Source organism: Glycine max, chromosome 6 (genome assembly GCF_000004515.6).
Source record: "Glycine max cultivar Williams 82 chromosome 6, Glycine_max_v4.0, whole genome shotgun sequence".
NCBI classification, from domain to species: domain Eukaryota; kingdom Viridiplantae; phylum Streptophyta; class Magnoliopsida; order Fabales; family Fabaceae; genus Glycine; species Glycine max.
Genome location: NC_038242.2, coordinates 16466132 through 16488225, shown reverse-complemented (window position 1 = coordinate 16488225; position 22094 = coordinate 16466132). Strand labels below are relative to the sequence as shown.

General features: G+C 36.0%; 2 protein-coding genes and 1 long non-coding RNA gene across 8 annotated transcripts; 2 read left to right on the top strand and 1 right to left on the bottom strand.

The window, feature by feature from the left end:
- The first annotated feature begins 384 nt into the window (after positions 1-384).
- LOC102665447 (uncharacterized) lies at positions 385-21647 on the top strand. 6 transcript variants are annotated; one of them, XM_026128933.2, is made up of 13 exons: positions 385-950; positions 2367-2464; positions 2560-2624; positions 2728-2870; positions 11441-11487; positions 14895-14991; positions 15934-15995; positions 19295-19589; positions 19673-19885; positions 19993-20214; positions 20313-21053; positions 21148-21401; positions 21506-21647. In XM_026128933.2, exons 8-11 carry the CDS (start codon positions 19305-19307, stop codon positions 21051-21053), a joined length of 1461 nt encoding a protein of 486 aa, XP_025984718.1. In that variant the 5' UTR covers positions 385-950; positions 2367-2464; positions 2560-2624; positions 2728-2870; positions 11441-11487; positions 14895-14991; positions 15934-15995; positions 19295-19304; the 3' UTR covers positions 21148-21401; positions 21506-21647. The 6 variants fall into 6 exon arrangements, with proteins under 6 accessions (XP_025984718.1, XP_040872527.1, XP_025984719.1 ...); XM_041016593.1 differs by having other exon boundaries at positions 399-950; positions 2375-2464; XM_026128934.2 differs by having other exon boundaries at positions 399-950; positions 2375-2464; positions 19292-19589.
- Positions 8015-9412, top strand: LOC121174988 (uncharacterized). The gene is made up of 2 exons (XM_041016133.1): positions 8015-8420; positions 8529-9412. The coding sequence occupies exons 1-2, from the start codon at positions 8015-8017 to the stop codon at positions 9410-9412; spliced, it is 1290 nt and encodes a 429-aa protein (XP_040872067.1).
- On the bottom strand, positions 15824-19269 carry LOC113001944 (uncharacterized). Its single transcript, XR_003267382.2, has 2 exons — positions 17690-19269; positions 15824-15979 (listed from the first exon to the last, which is right to left on the bottom strand). It is a non-coding gene; the product is annotated as an uncharacterized lncRNA (long non-coding RNA).
- Positions 21648-22094: the final 447 nt, after the last annotated feature.

Sequence of the window (22094 nt, the reverse complement as noted above, 5' to 3'; positions counted from 1 at the left end):
AAATCTTACATAATCTTACATAATCTTACATCAGTACATTAATTTTTTGGGTTATATGAATATGATAGATACTTTTCTGCATCTTATTTGGACATGAGTAGAAGAAACAATGCAATAAATAATAATATTTGAACATATGCATGGTGAATGACGAATTAATAAACCAATTAGTTTTGCACAGCTTGGTTTGGGAGGTGCTTCTTTGATCCATAGTCTAAACCACTATCAATAATTAAGAGAGTCGTCGCGATGAAAAGTCAACTGCGAATTAAGAGAAGAAGAAAACATCTACAACTTGATGTCCCTGTCCTTTTCCATTCGTCAACATGTGGCTTGTGTAAATCGGCAATACATATTGAAAGAAAAAAAAACTTGTATTGTATTGGTGGTTGAGGGATCGTGTTTCTTTCTCTATTGAGAGACTTGAATGAAGAGCTGTCTTACAGAGATGGCTAAATAATTTATGCAATATGATCCTATTTGTATTCATAATGAGAGAACTAAATAATTATGGTCTACGAAAAGTCTTAACAGAGATGGCCAAATTTGGAAAACCATTATTAGTCGAATTCTAGAATTATATCATTGTGAGGAGCTATGGTACTTAATTGGAAAATACTTACGTATTAAGTTGTTATCTCTCACACATATATAAACAATTAAACATTACAAGATCGATGCTCGCATACACGACACTTGTGTACATGAAATAAGCAATTAGACACAGAGAGGGTCACAGTTGAATGAAGTGATGGTATTTCCAGATCAAACTCCTACTTTAAAAATGAAGTTAGACACAAAGCGCAGAAAGCTCAACACCCAAAGAGAGATGTTTAATTTCAATTATATCGTATTGTTGGCCTTCAACTGCTTTGGTGAGATGAAGTGTTTTCTTTCCATCAGCTTCTTCTTTTGTTGCTTGCTGCTGCTTTTGGATTCTTCAAGTTTTCGTGAGTTCCTCTCTCACTTTTATGTTTTAGCCTTGGTTCTATGTTTTATTCGCCCTTAGTTTTTTGTCTATAACTATATATTGAGCAAATTCATTCCCTACTCTTCTTGTTATTTAAAAGTTGTTAACTTATCTTATTTAAAAGCTGGTAATTAAAATTGCTCCCATTCTTCTTCTTGCTATTGTTAACTTATCTTAATTTAAAATTGTCAAGTATTGACAGTTTATCTTATCGAGCAAGTTGTTAACTTATTCCCTACTCTCTCACTTTGCTCCCCTTTCTCTACTTCTCATTCCCACTCCTTGTTGCCCAATCTCAGCCACCCTAAAACATAATTTGCTCGCCAAAATCTCTCAACTCTCAGCCACCCTATCGTAGCAACCTATCAAACAATGGATAATATTTTCAAGTTAAAGAAAACCATTCAAGTTATAGAAATTAAGTAATTATCAGGCCACTCCCTTAATTAATTTCTCGTCGGATCTTTTTATCCCTCGTGTCATCCACCTCCTTTGTCATGCCAGAGTTTGTGCGTCTCTGGTCACACCACGCCATTTAGGTTATGCATAAAAATAACAAAAGGAACATATAAATTCTTATAGAGGTACACTACTACAAAAGCAGCTTTCTACGTCAGCAATTCAACGACGATTTCGAAGAACCGTCGTAGAAGGTGAACCGGTGGCATATCTGTAATTAAGGGCTTCAGAACGACGACGTTTGCCGCTACCCGTCGTAGACATCCAGTTGTTGTGGCGATTCGTATTTAGGTGGGTAAGTTACAAAGACGGTTTTTTGGAAAGAACCGTCTTTGTATCGTAAATGGTAGCACGTGGCAAGCACCTGAGTGGGCTGACGAGTATACAAAGATGGTTCTCTGGTGAGACCGTCGTTGTTTTTAAAGTACTTTCATGTGGCAGCCACGTGATTTGAGGATTTAAAATCCAAAGACGATTTTATCCAAATACCTGTCTTTGGATTGTTGGTGGTTTCACGTGTAGGCCACGTGATTGGAGGCGTTAAAATACAAAGACGGTTTTTGGCTAACACCCGTCTTTGTATGGTTACAGTATAAACACGTCATCAACTTCGTCATTTAGATACAAAGACGGTCCTGCCGCAACACCCGTCTTCGTATTGTTTGTGGTACACGTGGATTGCACGTGATTTAATGTGTTAACATACAAAGAAAGATTTACCCGAAGAGCCGTCGTTGTATGTTTAGTATAGACACGTGGCGGCCCCCTGGTTGTTGTTGTTGTTGTTGTCATTCAAAGACGGTCTTTGGTAGGACCCGTCGTTGTATCCTAAATTCTATCACGTTTACGGCACGTGCTTCTTACTATCTCTTACGTTGGTGTGCCGTATCACTTTTCTCCATTTTTTCGACTACTTACTATTGCTTTGGCGCCCTAGCTACACAGAGCATCTTCTCCGACAAAGACCATCGTCTCCGACAACCACCATCTCGTGTCCGTTGCGTCTTGTTCCGTTTGAAGCCGCCGCCGACAAAGGTAAGGGTGCATTTAGCTCTTCTTTGTGTATCCCTTCATTTGCATGTGTTATATTCCTTCATTCATGTTATGATTCTGCTTCGTTGTCGTCTCAGGCCCTTGGTTGTCTTCATCGTGGTCTACATTGTACTATTTAAGGAAGATAAGGTGGTTCCATAAGGTAAGATACATTGTGTGTTTTGTGAGAGAAAGTACGATTTTTGTCTAGCTTCTTATGTAATCTGCAGCTATAGGTTGTAATTTTTTTTTTTTTTGCGTTTCAGTGGGGTTTATGTGGGGCTCGTTGATGAAGCTGACTTGCGGGCAGTGAGTGAACGACCTTCGGGAACAGCCTGCTGCCATCCTTCATCAGTGGTGTGTCATCCTGTGCCACATTATCAGTTTCGTTGAGCAGCGTTTGGTCTAAGTTAGTACACTGAACTTGATGAAACCCATGATGTTTAATTTGAGCTTCAGATTTACTGTCTTCATGTTTAGTTGTGTCTATAATTGAATAAACTGGAGAATAAATTATATATAAGTATGTTGTTTGTAAAAGTTTTATTTGATGAATTACATAAGTAAATTGATTTATTTTATAATTGCCGTTAAGATGAAAGATTTTGGTAGTTGCAGTAGCTTGTATGAAATGTTATAAGTACTGATGGAAAGAGTTGAATCTCCCTCTGAACCCCTTTTCAACTCAGTCCCTAACTAACTCTCTAATTATTCAACTAACTATGGGGGTTACATATTAATACTGTACCCTCTAAAGGTTCACCTGTAGAATTCTTGGATCTTTCAAAATTGCCATTGCTATGGCAATTCTTTGCTTTTGACCCCCAGAGAGCTGGGTAGCATGCTCGCCAACAATTGTGTCAACTCCCTAAAATCATAATTTTACTAAACTAATGAGGTAATAACAATATAAAGTAGTATTTGTATTGTGAATTTTGAAATTAATATTGTTGCAAAGGCAGAACAATGCAAATTTCAAAATATGAAAGTGCGAACTCACATGTGGAAATCTATCAATGAATTTAGCTGCATTAGCAAGTTCAGTGGCAGCTCTGATTTCTTCATTTGTTGCCCCATCCTTACCATAGGCAATGTTTTCTTTGATGCTGCAACTGAAGAGTATTGGTTCCTGGCTGACAAGGCCTATAAGCTTTGGTTAAGGATTGACCCCAGGCCTAAACCAGCAGCCACTCCATCTTGCACTGCAGTCCTGTAAGCTTTGGTTAAGGATTGATTTTATTGAGCTATAGCTTGACTCTCGGCTGTAAATGATGCAACCTGCATTGGAGGAATGTGTATGTTTTATATTCTACTGTCTACAAACATGTAAAAGAACAAGATTGACAAGTTCCATTATGAAGATTGGCATACTTGTCGAATTGAACCAATTGTGCGCTCTACTACAGTTGCTGCTTCAGAATAAGCTGCTTGTCCACGGGATGCCAACTTTTCAAAAGCAAAGCTCATCATGGAACCAGAGATGACAAGAGGTGGAATGCAAGATAGAAGGACAAGGGTTAGAAGCCAACCCTTGATGAATGCTATGACTAAACCTCCTAAAAAACATGCCACACACTGTATGAATTTTCCTACCTGGTATTATCACACAAAGGATAAAGAAAAAGTTAATTTTTATTTTTATTTTAATTTTATTATAGAGGAAATAGTGATGATTTGGTACTTGTAGCTTTTCATTAATACCTTCTCTCCCAGGGCTTCTTGAATAAGAAGTGTGTCACCTGACATCCTTCCAACAACCTCACCAGTATTGGTTTCCTTGTCAAAGAAGCTGATATCTTGCCTTAAAATTGCTCTGAGGTATAAGCCTCTTATTCTTGCTGCTTGTCTCTCCCCGGTGGACACCCAACAAGCAACCTCTGAGTAATCGTTTACCCAACATATCCAACCATGAACACTCCTTCATACTTGATTCACTTCTTGTTTGTTCTTTTGGTTACTTTCATCCGATAGTCTTCATGATGCAAACCATTTACCTTTCAAAATTTTACCTATACCTCAATTTTTTTCTTGTGTTTTTCGTGTAATTATATAATGAAAATAGAATTTATCTCTAACTTAGAGATTTTTCATTTGTTGTTTGTATAAATGTTGTTAATAAAAATACAGAATATATATCCCTAACTTTTGGCTTGTTGTTTACATAAATGCTCTTACTAATGGAACATGATTGAAATGAAGATAGTAAGACACAAAAATACTTTGTATAAATACTGAGGCTTGAAATACTCCTTGTGATTATTATTAAGAGAGTGCAAACTAAAGAAAATATTACTGAACTGAAATGGAACAAAACACTTTGCTAAAAAAACCTTAGACTTGATTTCAACTGCTAGCCCTTATAGGCAATCCATTATTCATTATAGTAAATGTTAGTTAGTATCTTATCACATCATGCTAAAAAATGATTAGGTAGCTCTAGATCAGTATCTGTCTATGATCTATGGTTCCGATTTATTTTATATGGAACTTATGAAATTATAAGACTGACTTGGTAGGGTTGAATTGTCGATCTAAATAAAAAGAATTTTGTTTCAACTTGAATACATATTTTGATGAATTTTGTTTAAACTTATATTAATTTATTATGATGAATTATCTTAGATTCATGTTTCATGCATTTTGATGATATTAATTATATATATAATGAATTTATATATCTATTTTAAAAAGAATCTAATTTAGGAACATCTCTAATCAATTATAAGGTTGTATAAATGAATTAAAATTTATATATTCTCTTTTATGATCTCTAATTAAACTATGAAAACTTAATAAAATAACAACTAAGAAGCTGTCTATACTAGTATATTCAATTTTTTTCTTCCTACCCTTAAAAGTAAGAATCTATCTTAATTTATTTTGCTTTTCTCAATACATCACAGGACCTATTTTTATTTATTATACCATGTGTTTTTTTATACATGTGTGTGACTTGCTTGGTCGGCTTTTCACTCAATGAACAATACTAGTGGCACTGTTTTTTTAACAGTATTTTTTATGATTGATTGAAAAGGTTTAAAATTTATTACGTGATGAGTACTACTTCTAAATATATATAGAAAAAGAGTTATTAAATGGCCTGTGTGATCCATCAAAATTCAAGATTTTTAATAATAATAAATTTGAACCAATCATATAGATAATGTTGAAGAAAAAGATCCAGATAAATACAGTGTTACTAAAATGGTCTTCATTCCTATTAATTATTTAAGAACTTGAGTTTAACTCTAAACCATCATTTTGTTGAAGTTAGCAAGAGAAACAGAAGGGTACAACAGAGGGTATAAATGGGGCCAAAACTTAGCAAGCACACTAGTCAATTTGATTGATTGAAACCTAACCAAGAATGCAATAAAAGAAGCATTTAAGAGCCTAACAAAGAATGCAGTAAAAGAAGCATTTAACAGCATATGTAGTGCTAGTTTTTTATATGAATTTCTTAATATTTTTTTTGATCTCTTATTGTCATATCAGTCATAAGAAAGTCTTACATAATTTTACTCCAATATAAGAAATGACAAGAAATCTAAACAAAATTGACTGAGTTAGTATTTCTTTTAAAATCCGAGGTTTAGCACTGTGAACTTCCTTGCTTGCTGATTATGGGGCTAATTACTTTAGTTGACAGGTTTTATGAGTGAAAAATTGTTTATGATTCCAATTCTAATACCACCCTCTCTTGGTGTAGTACTGATTGACCGGGAGATCAGCCCAATATACCTAGATTCAGAGTTTAAAAGAAAGTTATATATAGCTAGTATTTAAGATAAGAATTCACTTATGAGTTGGTCTGATGAGCCTTTGTCTACTGTCAATTCGTTGGTCATTTTTGTTTTATGCAAGTACGGTTAGTAATGGTAGGAATTGCTTCACCATGGTTAGGCTGGAGTTGTAATTCAATTTTTAGGTCCGAAGCTTTTGCTTTTCTGTATTATGCAGGTATCAGTTTGATTGTAGCTTTGTGAATTTTTTGTATTCTGTTTCAGTTTAGGCACATGCTGTGATTTTAATAACTTTTTTCTTTGCTATTAAAAAAAACATTCATTTGATTTTCAATTATGTGAATCTGATGTGATAAGTTTCATGTCTCAGATATCAGTAAAAAAAAGGTTTAAAATAATGTCCCAAAGTTAAAAACAAAATATTGTTTTAGAAAGATTATTTTAGCTCTCTTTACAAGTATAAAAAACATAAAAACCTGATGTATTTAAACCAACAAACAAACTTAGATGCGTGGAAAGGAAAAATAAACAAATACTACATGAAAGTAGTTCAGATTGTACCTTCACTCCGAATGAAGCCATCAAAATAATTAGACGACAAATCAAGACTAGTAAATTCTCACTATATAAATATAGATCCCCAACATCAAGACCCGTTGCCAGTCACAACAATTGCTCTTTGGCTCATTCACACGCAGCCATGAGTCATTGGCATAAGTAGCGTAGTAGTAATCCAGCAATGCACCCTTCTCTTGCTGGAAGCAACCACTACTAAGTACTACAAGCTACTGGTAATTGCCTTGTTGCTGATTTTTATTTCCTGAATCATATTTATAACAAGGAAAATTATAACATGTGCTGAAATTGAACTAATTCGCCAGCTGTCCGTAACAAACTCAAAATGGAAAATAACATAGTTGTCTCGTCAGCAAGACTTCATTGTGCCCTTCAGACATAATCCCGATATTGGGCTGATCTCCCGGTAACTCTCTTGGACCTGTTGCTATCCTGTGCTTCCAATTGGTACTACACCAAAATTGTTTATCATTCCAATTCCAATACCACCCTCTCTTGACCTGTTGCTATCTCGAGTGAAAAAACAGGATTAGAAGTGATTACATACGAAGAGAAATTGGTGTAGTACCGATTGAGGAAAGAAGACAGAAAATTGGTTAAGATGATTTTCAACACTTGCAAAGAAGGTCACTATAGGTACAGGTAAGGAGAGTGGATGGCATGGTTTTTAGTCCTGTCAAAAATAAGGGGGAGGGATACCAACAAGGAAATTGAGAGAAGTTTTTAGGAGAGATCTGATAGTAAATAATATCTCTAAACATTTGGTCTTTAATCAAGATTAAAGATGTTTTGTAGTTCATGTAGCTGACTTTACCTAGTGAGATAAGGCTTTTGTTGTTTTTGTTGTTGTTGTTATGATAATAAAAAAAATATTCTGATTCCAATCCATTATGAAATCTAAATATGGTAGATCCATTTCCTCTCTTTCTCCTTTTTGGCTTAAATTTCCCCCGTCCCTCTCTTCTTTTCATTTGATTTCAAGTTGATGCTATGGACCTCATTCCCGTATTATATGTTCATTCTTCCCTACCATGTTCTTTTCCTTTAAGTCCAAAATCTGCTTGCACATTCTTATTCTTAAACCTTTTCTCCATTTGTTAAATTTCCTTGTTTGTTTGTTCATTTGGCTTAGGAAAGCTGTGATTGCAAATAAGGAATTGCAGCTTCTTATCTCTTAATAACATGTTGTTGTTCTGCCTCCCATCATCGTGCTTTGTATTACACAACACTGACCATGGACCGAACTTGGATTACAGCACCTCGCATAAGCGAAGCGTATCAACACGGGGTTGAAGAGTTTTTGTCATTTGCCCAAATACATTCAGCAACCACAGATGCCAACTTTTTTTGCCCTTGTGTAAAATGTGTCAACGGCAGGCGTCATTCGTTGGATGACATTAGATCGCATCTGATATGTGATGGCTTTAGCCCCACGTACACAAAGTGGATATGGCATGGTGATTTGGTTGGTCATACAGCAACATGTCCACCTCATTCGATTAAGCTACAAACCGGAGATCTCATGGAAGACATGATACGTGATCTTGGGCAAGAGGGCTTTCGGGAATGTCATGCAGATATTTACGATGCTCTTCAAAAAGATGCGCAGACACCGTTGTATGTTGGATGCAAAAGCTTTAGTAGGTTATCAGCTGTGCTAGCTTTGGTTAACCTAAAGGCCAGATTCGGGTGGAGTGACAAAAGCTTCACTGAGTTGGTTTTGTTATTGAAAAATATGTTTCCTGAAGATAACACCTTACCGAAGAGTCACTACGAGGCGAAAAAGATATTATGTCCCGTAGGCTTGGAGTACCAAAGAATCCATGCATGTCCGAATGATTGCCTTCTCTACAGAAATGAGTTTGTGGATATGCGATTCTGCCCCACTTGCGGACTTTCACGGTACAAGGGCAACGATGGGGAAGGTACTAAAGGTTCAGCCACCGCTACTAGTCGTCCAGCAAAGGTTTGTTGGTATTTGCCAATAATACCTAGGTTGAAGCGGTTGTTTGCGAGTGTACAGGATTCTAAATACTTAAGGTGGCATGTAGATGAAAGAAGAATGGATGGTATGATTAGACACTCCGCTGATTGTACACAATGGAAGACATTTGACTCCTTGTATCCAACTTTTGCACAGGAGCCTAGAAACCTAAGGCTTGCGCTTGCCTCAGATGGAATGAATCCCTTTGGTAACTTGACCACCAATCATAGTTCGTGGCTGGTATTATTAATGATTTACAACCTTCCTCCATGGTTGTCCATGAAGTGCAAATATATGTTGCTCTCTATGATGATAGCTGGTCCAAAACAACCCGGAAATGATATTGACGTGTACTTGGCTCCTTTGATAGAAGACTTGACCAAATTGTGGGTTGATGGAGTTGAAGTGTATGATGCAAATGCAAAACTGTCATTCAACTTGCGTGCAATGCTCTTGTGTACGATTAACGATTTTCCCACTTATGGTAATTTGAGCAGATACAGTGTGAAAGGACACCACGCATGTCCTATTTATGAAAAAAAACACTTGTTACATCCAACTAACCCATGGGAAGAAAACAGTCTATACAAGGCACAGAAGATTTTTAATCCGAAATCACCCATATCGGCGTTTGAAGAAGGCGTTTAATGGAGATAATGAGGTTGAAATAGCGCCTGAACCATTATCTGGACTTGATGTTTACCAAAGGGTCAGAGACATAGAAACAACCTTTGGTAAGACACAAAAAAAGGACATGTCTTCGAAGAACATTTGGAAAAAAATGTCAATATTCTTCGATCTCCCATATTGGTGCAATCTGGATGTTCGGCATTGTTTGGACATTATGCATATAGAGAAAAATGTGTCTGATAGTTTGATTGGCACTCTCCTCAAAATTAAGGGGAAGACAAAGGATGGCGTAAAATCTTGTCAGGATTTGGTTGAGTTGGGTATACGGGAGCAACTACATCCAGTTTTACGAGGTGCTAGGACATATTTGCCCCCAGCATGTTACACAATGTCCACAGCTGAGAAAAAAAGTTTTTGTCATTGTCTAGTCAATGTCAAAGTTCCTCAAGGATACTCTTCAAATATGAAGAGGCTTGTGTCAATTAAGGAATTGAAATTGATTGGGCTGAAATCCCATGATTGCCACGTACTAATGCAACAACTTTTACCAGTGGCCATTCGTGGAATCTTGCCTGAAAAAGTTCGTAATGCCATCACTCGCTTGTGTTTTTTCTTTAATGCTATCTGCAGCAAGGTTATTGACCCATCGCAGTTGGATATTTTGGAGAATGAAGCTGCCATTATTGTTTGTCAATTGGAGATGTATTTTCCCCCCTCATTCTTTGACATAATGATCCATTTAATTGTTCATCTGGTTCGCGAGGTTAGGTTGTGTGGCCCGGTTTATTTACGATGGATGTATCCGGTTGAAAGGTTCATGAAGGTGCTGAAAGGATACACAAAGAACCAATATCGTCCATAAGCAAGCATAGTAGAAAGATATGTTGCTGAAGAAGCAATAGAGTTTTCATCAAATTATATAAGTAACGCACAACCAGTCGGGGTTCCTCAAAATCGGCATCAACCCACGACTCAAGGTAGGGGAACTCGAGGATTTGATGTTGTCACCATGAATTTGCAAAGGCTGTCCCAAGCTCATCTATATGTGTTAAACAACACAGCAGAGGTGATGCCGTACATACATTCTCACAAAAACCATTTGTCATCTAAAAATCCAAGAATGAACAAGATGAGGTTGTTGCAGGAACATAATAGAACTTTTGTCAACTGGTTCAGGCAGTGTATTTTTGTCGATGCCACAGCTTCTGAAACCCTCCGACTGTTAGCCCTTGGCCCAAATCTGAATGTTCCCACCTGGCAGGGATATGATATCAACGGCTATTCTTTCTACACAAAGTCACAAGATGCAAGAAGTACCATGCAGAACAGCGGGGTTAGTGTTTAGGGTGAGGCAGCTCACTTTAGTAGTGTTTCTGATAACAATCCCATAGACGCGTCAATGGCGTACTATGGAGTCATTGAAAATATATGGGAGCTGGATTACGGTCAATTTAGAGTTCCTGTGTTCAGTTATCAATGGGTTCATGCGAATACAAGAGTACGCAAAGACAAAATGGGCTTTACTTTAGTTGACCTCAAAAAAGGTGGTTACAATGATGACCCATTTATAATGGCAGTGCAGGCCAGACAAGTTTTTTATGTTGAAGATCCGTCTGACCCTACTTGGTTCGTGGTTATACAAGGCAAAAAATTTGATATGACCGACTATACTCATTATGCAGCATTTGATGTGACTGATATGCCACCTATCAATGACCAAATACCTGTGATGGAGGCCATCGACGAAGATGATGTTGAACATGCAACGAGACATGACCATCACGAAGGGCTATGGGAAAATAACGACACCTAATTGCCTATAATTTATGTGGTAATGTCAACATGCATAACTACCTAATTTACTGACAGTAGAATAGTGTGATCAGTTACCAATAATGGCAATCAAAATTTTTGTGTCAATAGCTGCTTTCCTTGTTTTTCTGTTCATAGTTGTCCTGCCAACATTATGTTTGTTTTTAAAATTTCGTTTTTAATGTCATGTGTTGTACTCTAAAATTTCCTAATTTATGGGTTTTTCTGGAACAGGAGCATTACAGCAAGTGAGGGATCATCACCAGGAAACAGCACTCATTGTAAGTATGCATGCTTAACATACCTTAGTTGTGTCTGCATCTCCTTAGGAATAGTATTTTCTTATCACTGATGACCATGCTTTTGTGTTTGCATTCTGTGAATTTAACAGTTATTTGGTCTGTTGATAATTTGTTTGAGTAGTTTAAGTAAAATATAAAAGCTATTTGCAAAATAACTTCATGTCACCAGCTTATAGACGTGTTTATCAAGTTTGGAGATTCTATCTACTTGCAACTCTGTTATTATCTTTCCACTCCCTTCTAAGTTTTTATATTTATTTTCATAAAAATACCTTTATATTTAAAATTAACCACTGGTGGTGTTACAAATTACCAAAGGCCAAAGGCCACTTAATAAATACAAAAATCCATTTTCTGTTTAGGCAAACTATATAGGGAAAAAAAAAATCCTAAATCGCATTTAAAGGCATATTACCAGTCATGATGAACAGTTACTACCGATGAGCATTTACAAGGCTTTCTTCCTAAAATTATGATACATAGTTTTACTGTAGTTTTTGTATGTATGAAAAGTCACTTTCAGAGTACTCTTACCTATAAGAGGGCATAAAAATTGTCATCTGAATGTACTGTTTTAGGTTCAACTTTTGGGATGTCCTTCCATTTTATGTTGCCATTGGGTTTCTTAAATTGCCATCTGTTGCACCATATGGCTGTATCTTTCCATTTTTCTTCCTTGATGGTTTCACCAGTTCACAGTAATCTAAAGCAGGACTAAATTCATCTCTTTCATTTTCTTCAGGCCATGTATCAGCTGCGCGAATAATAGTCGTTTCTTTAAGGTTAAAATTAGAAGATAAAACATCCTTCTTTGAATTGTTCCCTTTTCATAAGCTATTTACCCTGCATTTTCATTCATACTGCCTCTGAATGAGATGTGTCCTTGGTCATTATCTAAAGCTCTTATGCATTCCTTCAGTCAATTCATTATTCTCAGCACCCTCTATTCTGCATTCCATTTAAATTGGAACACCCGACCAAACAAAAATTAGCCAATTAATTAACTTTTGATGCAACAGTATAATTACTCATGACAAGAAATACACACACAAATTCAAATTTAAAGCACCGAGGCTAGAAATCTCATTTTCCTTACTTGCTAGTTCACAAGACCACTGAAAAATCGATTTAGTGTTTATGATGACAATTTTCTGTTCATAATTGGAATGAGTAGTACTGTAGAAATGTAAAACTATGTAACACTATTGTATAAATAAAATAAACTAATAATTCGGCTAATACAAATAATATCATTAATTTAAGATTTCCTTGTCTATACTTGTGTTGATTTTTCGTTTTTGGTTTCTGTTGTTAGTTTTTGACTGTGTTAATCTGCTACTAAATGGAGACAAAAAGAACTAAATGATAAAAATATTTCTGTTTAGATATTAAAATATAAATTTTTTAGATATAGATTTTTTTTTAAAAAACAAAGGCCAGCTGAAGCAAGAATAGCGCTGAACATCCCAACTATGTAACACTATTGTATACCAGTATAGGTTTTTATTAGATATGGAGATTAAAGCGAAAAGTTAACATGAGTATACCAATATAGGAATTAAATAATTAATTAAACCTTAGTTCATATTTGCATTGGTCAATCACTCAATTCTAGTTACAACCCTGTCTAACTGATGCAAGATAAACAATTGCTTGGATGACAATTAAGATGTGAAAGGAATCCAGCAATAGGTGAAACAAGGCAAGCTAGCAACCATGAAATGGCACCAAAACCTAGGAAGGTGCTGACATTTTTTATAGCTAACGACACTATCCTCTGCTTCATCACTAAACGGATATATATGCAAGTATGGATAGTATGATACTAAACGGATATATATGCAAGTATGGATAGTATGATATCTTCCCACTCATTTAACAATTGGGTAAAAAAATCCATTGAAATTACTCATGAGTACCTATTTAACTACCCGTTTGCAATCCATGATGGATTTTACCCGCATGTATCCGTAGATATGAATTTTTTTGCCATTTCTATTCAATCTCCTATCCTATAAAGATGTCCTTGGTCATTATCTAAAGCTCTTATGCATTCCTTCAGTCAAGTCATGAGAGTCATCCCAAAGGCCAAAGGCCAAAGTTCCTATCAGCTCCTAAAGAGAAAATGGTTTAGTTAAATAGTTTATATAAAAGAACCATTCAGGAGCCTTCACTTAGAACCAACAAAACCATTTCATATGAGACTGTTAAACCATAGTGAATTTTATTAGTCTAAATCCATTCAACAGCAAAGACATGTATGTGGCCTCTTTGTGCTGTGGCACCTCTGTGATCTGTCTAATTAGCAATATTTCATTTTTTAGATGACTGTTACTTCAAACTCAATATTAGTAATGCAGATACCTGGTATCCCTGTTGTGTGTTGGAACATTTTTTCTTGCCCAAATCGAACTTGTGTAATACTCTATCAAAAAGAATGTCAATTACACTGCTATTTTCCCCCAGCTCCACTGCAAGGGGGTAACCATATCTGGGGAATTTATTGTGTGGAAGTTTGTTAATTGGTAGTTCCTAACCTAAGGTTGAAAAGGTTGGGTCTTGAAAACAAATACTGATTGAATCTATAGGAATAGTGGGATGTGTTTCTCTATTTTAGTTTCATAGAAAGTGGGAAATGAGCCAGCTTGCAATAATGGAAAAACAGACTTACCCTTAAGAGTTCAATCTCTATTTTAGTTTTCAAAATATTATATATATATATATATATATATATATATATATATATATATATATAATTCAGATTGGGATTAGTATGTGGCCTCCTAGCTTTAGTCTGTGAATTCCATTAAATCATTTATACGTGGCAACCCTTTGTTTTTTGGTGCCTTCCATCAATCCATCTAATTAGGTCGAGCTGGAGAACAGATTAAGATCCACATTATTGTACTACTGTATTATCTCTGCAAGGTAACCTACATAAGCAAAGGTGGACAAGGACAAGAATATAAATGGAGGAGGAATTCATGATCATGCAAAGCAAATATACAAAACGAGTGTTTTTTTTTTAGAGCTGAAACAAGTGTACTTCTTGCTTCTGCATATAAATCATCAAACTTCTATTATTTATACTGTTGCCCTGCCTGTTTTTTTAATTGAGAAGGTTGTGTCATGTATTTTTAATTGTATTCGAACTTGAATATTATTTTTTTATCATTAAAAATTAATTAGTTATATAAAAAAACGTGTGAAAAGAATATTAACTTTTTTTGGTTAATTGCGTCCTTTTTTCTAATTTCATATTCATTATATTTTGTTAATGGTTGCTGATTTGTTGGATTAAATTGCCTGTACACTTATATTATGCACGCTGCCATTGTATCCTGATTGTTGTCATTTATTTCTTTTACTCTTTTTTTGCATTCCAGACATAGACATCATAGCTGCCAACTGACTATTGGACATTACTTCACAATCCCGAGGCGTATCTTTAATTTTGCTAGGAGCATATCCATAGTTTGCAAGGTAAGAGTTGTACTTCTCTATCAATTCAGGTCCAGGGTTAGGTGTCGTTGAGTATATCGGTCATATTGATCACAGGGGAATGAACACTATAAGCAAAAACAAATCATACACTTCCATGCTAGTTAATAGCTATTAATTATAAATCTTATGATGCAGCATTGTTTCTTTTATTTATCTTAACATTTGAATGAAGTTCAATAGCTGCAGAGTTAGAATGTTTGCTTACCACATGATCAAGATTCATTTCATAGTTTGTTAAATACCTCAATAAAGCCTTGCCCTTTGCTCCCTAAGGGCTCCTCCAAGCCGTCTGCTTGAAAGCCTTCTCTTTGAGCCTCCCATGCTAGGACTACCCATTTTCTTCTATCTTATATCTCTCGTTGGATCCACATTATCAGGGAAGTGAGTGATGGATGGGGGGTTGGGTAAGGGTTTGGTGAATCCCACATAAAGAGTTCATAACAACAACCATTAGAAAGGGCTTTAGATTAGATCAAATGGACTATCTTATTACTACCTTGACTTCATCTAAAAAAGGTGCACATAATTAGGGCCCCAGCAGTCATTTTCAATATAAAAGTTTACATTTCCACGGGTAAAAAAATCATGCTTATCATGTTTATCCAATGCCACAGAATTAGTTCCTAATTTTGATTAAAACTTTGATGCTGTCATGTCCACCTTTATATTCACTTAGGCTTGTTGACATTGACAATGAAAATGAGATTCAAATGATGATCTGCTCTGATCTGCTCTGGTGTTTGGCTGTTAGTGGCCTTTTCTTTCATGTTATTGTTATTTGTTAGTAATGTTAAATCTTTTCACACTCATCTGGCATAAATATATTGTCAATGTGCACCTAGCACAAAGTAATTTTTCTTCACTACTTCCATATAGCATATACAAGTTTTATAACATTTTTTTAAATTGTATTACAAGCAGAAAATTCAAGCCACCAACGGGAAGTCACTAACCAAATCCAGCTCCACTGCTAGCCAAATAAGGTAACCAAATGTTGTTAGTCATACTTCATATGATTAGAAACACATGTAGAGTTGAATCAATGCGAATACCAAATATGAAATCAAATATAGTACACAATTAGGCATTGTATCTTCAGGACCATATTTGCATTCTACCCTCTTTGAGAAACACGCTTTTCAATTTCAGAATAGGTTTCATTTTAGTCTCCGAATGAAACAATGTGTGTGCCTGTGTTTATGTGTATCATAAGTGCTGCATAACCACTGAATGCATAGACAAACAATGCTAATAAATTATTACAACATAAATATCAAATATGAAATAAAATATCTTAACCAAATCCAAGAACATGGATGTATTTTTTTATATGAACAAAATTAAGAACATTTATAACCAATACTAAGTTAGTTGAAGTAAAATTATTTTAAAATTCCCCTATTCAAATTTTGTAAATGAAAACGTGATTGAAAGCCAAAATCTCACTGAAAATAGTTAGATTTTTTTTTTAGATGGAAAAAAACTCTTGATTGCTGCAAATATATGTCATTTGTGTCTAGTTCTTTTTGAATGAGAAGGCTTATTTGCCATAACTTCCTTTGAAGAACTAGTAATATCCTTTTGAGGATCTTCATCACTTCTTTCAAAATCATTTTCTTCATCAAAACTCTCAGTTTTGTCTGTGTCTTCCTCTTCAGGATACTAAAAACTCTCACCATACCATGTCTATGTCTATAAGAACTTGGACTAACCATAAGCCTATCCAGCTTTTGTCAAGGACCCATTTGATGGATCTTTCGGAAAAGCCAATTTAAATTTTAAGCACAACAACTACTACTATTATTTTTCTACTACATATAAGAGGAAAAGGGTCCCCTTCAGGGAATGAGCCTTTTGAGTTGTGCTTGTCCCCGAGTTGTGCTTTTCAAATTCACTAATTTTTGGGTCACAACCATTACTAAACCATTTAAATGTGATTCTGCACTATCATCTTCTAGGGTCTTCTATTGTGTTTGGAAATCTCTTAGAATCAATTTTGACCTCAATTAAAATCATGGGAAAAATTTGAAAAACTCAGAAACAACTATTTGTTACTTTTACTTATAACTTATTTTAGAATTGATTTTGATAAAGTTAAAACCTAATTAAAACATTCAATTCGTCATGCTTTCATATGTGTGTATAATCAATTAATCATGATAAAATGTTAAGTTATTCTCTGTTATGATTTATCAAATATCCAAAAGTAGTTGCCTAGTGTGTTTTGTCAAACCAATATTTAAAATTCCCTTTGCTTCTCAAAATTCTGCCAAGCTTTCGTGTAAGGTGTAAATTAGCTGCGAATCTTAATTACAGTTCTAAATGCTACAAATGACTATGAAATCTCATTGCCGTTGAGGATTGAACATAGAAAAAGAAAGGGCTTAGTGCAGGCTTTAGCACTAAACGTTTTTAGTATCTTAGAAAAAGAAAGGGCCCTCAGCCTGTGAGTTAGGCATTGCCACAAAAAAATAAGAAAAGAGGGAAGAGAGACAGTGGGAGAAGAAATTAAAGGGAACACCCCACAGAAACACTGTGTAGTAAACATATACAATGATCAACATATGAGATCAGATTTGTACCATTTTTAATTTGTTACTCTAGAAGGGTTATTGGTGTAGAGTTGCATAAACGAAATTGAAAACACTATGATGTATAGAAAGTAGTGTAAACTTACAAAGGGAGTCTCCAATTGTGAGATTGTGATATTTGGATCATTTTGTGTAGACTTATGGATTTTCTGAGGAGGGTATCCCCCAAGCATCTAGATCTCCAACTTTGTATTGGTAGCAAAACACCTTGGCTTGGATTTGGATCCACGTAAGCAAGAGAGACACCAACATTCCGTAGTGACTTGAAAAATTGGCCATCTTGGTTTCCACTCAAAATTGCACTCACATTAATCTTCACTCTTTTCTTTAGATATAGTGGTCTCGCTTAGGAGAACTTCTTATTGGCTCGAGTCTGACTCTGGCCAATGGAGGGTTGATAATGAGATCAGAAAGAAGCCACCTAAAATGTAGATTTACTTGAGTGCCCTCCTCTATAATTTCACAAGCCAAAATTTTGATATTACATATGATTACTAGTATTATAATTCCCTCGTAATACATTTTATTATTAATTAATCTAGTTGTGTTGTCATTCATAGATTTTTTTTCCTAAAGAGACCTAGACCTAAAATGAAAACTGAATTGGTTGGGGAATACTTTTATTAAAAGCACACACACTAAAAAAACTTAGAAAACTGAAAAATTCTGAGCATGAACAATGAAAGATGGTTAAAGTTAAAATGAACTTGCAATGAGGCTGACAAGAAGAATATTAATGTGATGGCAAGGAACTTGTGCTGAGTTTAGAGGGTTAAGGGAGGGGAGCAGATCAACTAGACAACTAAATATACAACCCCTATGTGCACATGGCCAGTTGGCAGTTTATATTTGTTTATTAAGTTTGGAATTTTGGACTTGGGGTGGTCTCTTTTTGTTATCTTAAGAAATTAAACTTGGGCCAGAATAAATTAAAGGGAACACCCTACAGTCAATTGCTAATCCAATTATGTTACCTTTTAAGAATTTATAATTATTAAAAGTAGTAAAGAGAACAAGTTATTTGAAATATTTATAACAATTAGTTTTACGAGAAAACAGAAAATGCTCCCATGCAGACCCATATAAACCAGTCAATTTGAACATACAGTTAAGAATGACTAAAATAGAGACAAGATGTTAATTAGTTTAATCAATTAATAGCCTCAGAAGTCTGCCAGGACCATTGTGCCTTCTTGACACAGGGCTGAGCCATGCTATGCCAGAACCCAACAACCACAAACTAAAGCTTAACAAGTTACCTTTGCATAGATTTCAGATTCAAATTCTAGCCTCTCATTGGCAATTCTTTCAGTCTGGGTTAAGCACTTCTCAGCTTCCACTTTCATCTTCTCAAACAATTCATTTTCTGTGACAACTTTGTCATGTACATGCATATAAATGAACATGGCAAACTATGATGTTCACAACTAAAGAAAAGGGAGGAGAGTTCCATGTACCTACACTATTCAATGATGATTTGCATATATATACTGAGAATTTGAATGAGAGATTGTTGACCTAATCTTGTTCTTAATTAATAAAAGTTGATATTAGAACCTCCATATTGATTCAAGCAGAAATTGATTGTCATATGCATAAGACTTGTTGAAGCAAAAATTGAGTGCCTTTAATAATTTGTGTGCAGTAATGGTTACTTGCTGACTTGTTAAGACTGTATTTTGTTTCAGCAGGGTCATTCGAATGACGACACCCCCGCCATCTCCCACACAGCCTGAGATTCCTTCTGAGGGGACGTCTAGGAAAACTAGACAAGCCACTCGGCTAAGAAGGTTGACAGCAAGAACATTGGATCAAGCAAGGGCAACAGTCAGTGTGAATCCAGCGACTGGTAGAGGATCCGGACCTCACAAGGATCAGTTTCATAGTTACCTTGGAGTTGTGGCACGAGACAAGATTCCAATTGTTCACCCTAGATGGAATGATGTACCTGAAACACTGAAGAACATGATATGGGATGACATATTGGTAAGTCCCTCATGCTGGTCATTTAATATTTGTTACACACATTCATGTTTATGCTTTTTTATTTTGACACACATGTTTTGTAGGCAAAATTCGACATCCCCGAGGGTGATAATGCCAAAAAGAAGGTGATGTCAACGGTGGCAACGCGTTGGAGGCAATTTAAGTCGGCGTTGACAACAAAATATGTGTATGGTAACACTGACGGGCAACCAAAAGATGATCCTTTGGTTAAATACGGCATTGATGCAAAAGATTGGGCCGAGTTTGCAAAAATGAGGCAAACCCCTACCTGGCAGGTTTTTTCCAGTTTTAATGTTTTGAGTATCTTACAAACTGTTCATGAATTTCCTTCGAATACATGTTTTGCATCATCGTTGACAAATGCTTGTTTTTTAATTTCAAGGGGATACGGAAAAAGGCACAAGAGATTCAAAAGTACAATGACTCTCCGAACTTGTTGTCTAGGGGAGGCTATGAGCTGCTAGAAAAAAAATTAATGGCTGAAAAAAGGAAGATACGAGAAGAACAAGCAGCATTTATTGAGGACCCTTCATTGTACCTCCCACGCACAAAACAATATGGCCAGATGACATCTCAAGCCGCCAAAGAAATAGCTGACAAAATTGTAAGCAACTAAAATAATAATTGTTACTCACAAACAAATCAAATACTTCAATGACAACTTCCTTTATGCCTTGATCTTGTTTTGTGTTATATGAACAGGACTCTTTGGAAGAGCAAAGCAGGCAGGGCAGCATTGTGCCTTCGGGACGTGACAATATTTTGAACATGGCTATTGGAAGACCGGAGCATCCTGGTCGAGTACGTGGGGCTGGGACAGGGGTTACAATTACGCAGTATTTTGGTCCAGCATCGCGTCGGTCTACGACTTCATCAAACATCACTGTAGAACAGTTGGCTGATATAATTGGTAACCTAAAAGAAGAATGGCGAAGACATGCTGAAGAAGAAAACATTAAAAGAGACGAGGCGTGGATGAGGAGGGTAGAAGAGGAAAAACAGTGCACTATGGACACATTTAAAGGACAAATACAACAAGCTATCAAGTTGGAGTTGTCCCAAATTGTATCACAACATTCAGCCCCACTTCAGCCAAATGATATAGAAGTATTAGCAGCAAGGGTAAGCACGAAGGGAAGCTGTGCAGCAGCAGAGACAAATGCATTAGCTAAAAAACCCTCTGAGTTGAATGGTGACAGCGTCGGGTTGCATGTAACTGTCGAGAACTCCAACAAATTAGTGGCAGTGGGCAAACAGTGCGACAGTTTTGGCACCATCCACAACGTGCCCTATGCTGATGATGTTGTTCGCGTGAGTGTGGTGGAAGTTATTTTCGGTGATGCGGAGGTTCCAATCCCTACATCGGAAATAAAGTTTGTCAAAGAAGCTTTAGGGAGTTTTGTTCCATGGCCAAGACATTTGGTCAAACCCATGTTACCTTAGGTAATAACATGTTTAATGGATAGTAACATTAATTCCTATAATTTAAAATGGTTACTTACGTATGTCTTTTTTAAATGTTTTGTACTCCCTGTAGGAAGCAGAGAAGGATGTCATCTCACCATTGAAGACTGTTGAGGAGGAAAAGCCACCTGAGGTTATTGATCCATTGGGAGAGTTGGTGAAGAACTTGTTCGACATTTACCAAAGGCCTGTTGAGGTGTTATGGGATGGTGCTAAATTTGGGATCAATAATGTCAAAGATGGCTTCTTCATCACACACGCTGATGCGAGCGAGATAATATTAGGAGACAAGTGCTTAAACATCTTCATTCTACAGCTATGGCTTATGTAAGTGTATACCCATATTAGCTCAAACATTTGTACACTGTACAATTCACTTAGCTAGTTTAAATAACCTATTAAGAACTTTTATGAAAAAATGTTTTACATAGGTTTATTCATGATTGGAGTGCGAGCATTGGTTATGGAGCATTGTATGGGTTCCTTGAACCTCAGTGTATCCACAATGCAAACAATAGACGTCAAGAGTGTGAAAATTACATTGGAAGGTGGTTGAAGGAAGCAGGAAAACAAATTTACATAGCACCTTATTTAAATCAGTAAGTTGAGCAAATAATGTTGGTCAAGTACGGTAATGTTGAACATATTGACTTAATAAAGTTTCTTTATCTGTTCAGGGCCCATTGGCAGCTCCTTGTATTGTGCCCAGGTGACAATGTAGTGGTTTGGTTTTGTTCTTTGCGAAAGAGGCCGGATGCTGCCATCAAGGGTGCAGTAAACAGGTTAGTGTTGCCTCTACCGTGCCTCAATGACATTTTGCACTCCTACAGCAAACCACCAATGATCGTAATGCTTTGTTTCTATTTTAAAAATAGTGCAATGAAATCAGTCACCAAAACTGCAGAGGGAAAGCCACCTCAGCATGGGCCTCAGTGGATTGAAGCTAAGGTACATGTTTATTTAAATTCCAAATGCCATATGGATGTCATTTCTGTTTGCGTTGACTGAATTCACAATGTT

Bases quoted from the DNA above. Each gene is read 5' to 3' on its own strand.
- LOC121174988 (XM_041016133.1), top strand. From the start codon at position 8,015: ATGGACCGAACTTGGATTACAGCACCTCGCATAAGCGAAGCGTATCAA. The intron at 8,421-8,528 runs GTAGGTTATCAG...TGTTTCCTGAAG, and splicing joins TGTTGGATGCAAAAGCTTTA to ATAACACCTTACCGAAGAGT.
- LOC102665447 (XM_026128933.2), top strand. From the start codon at position 19,305: ATGACGACACCCCCGCCATCTCCCACACAGCCTGAGATTCCTTCTGAG. The intron at 19,590-19,672 runs GTAAGTCCCTCA...CATGTTTTGTAG, and splicing joins TGATATGGGATGACATATTG to GCAAAATTCGACATCCCCGA. The intron at 20,215-20,312 runs GTAAGCAACTAA...TTATATGAACAG, and splicing joins AAGAAATAGCTGACAAAATT to GACTCTTTGGAAGAGCAAAG.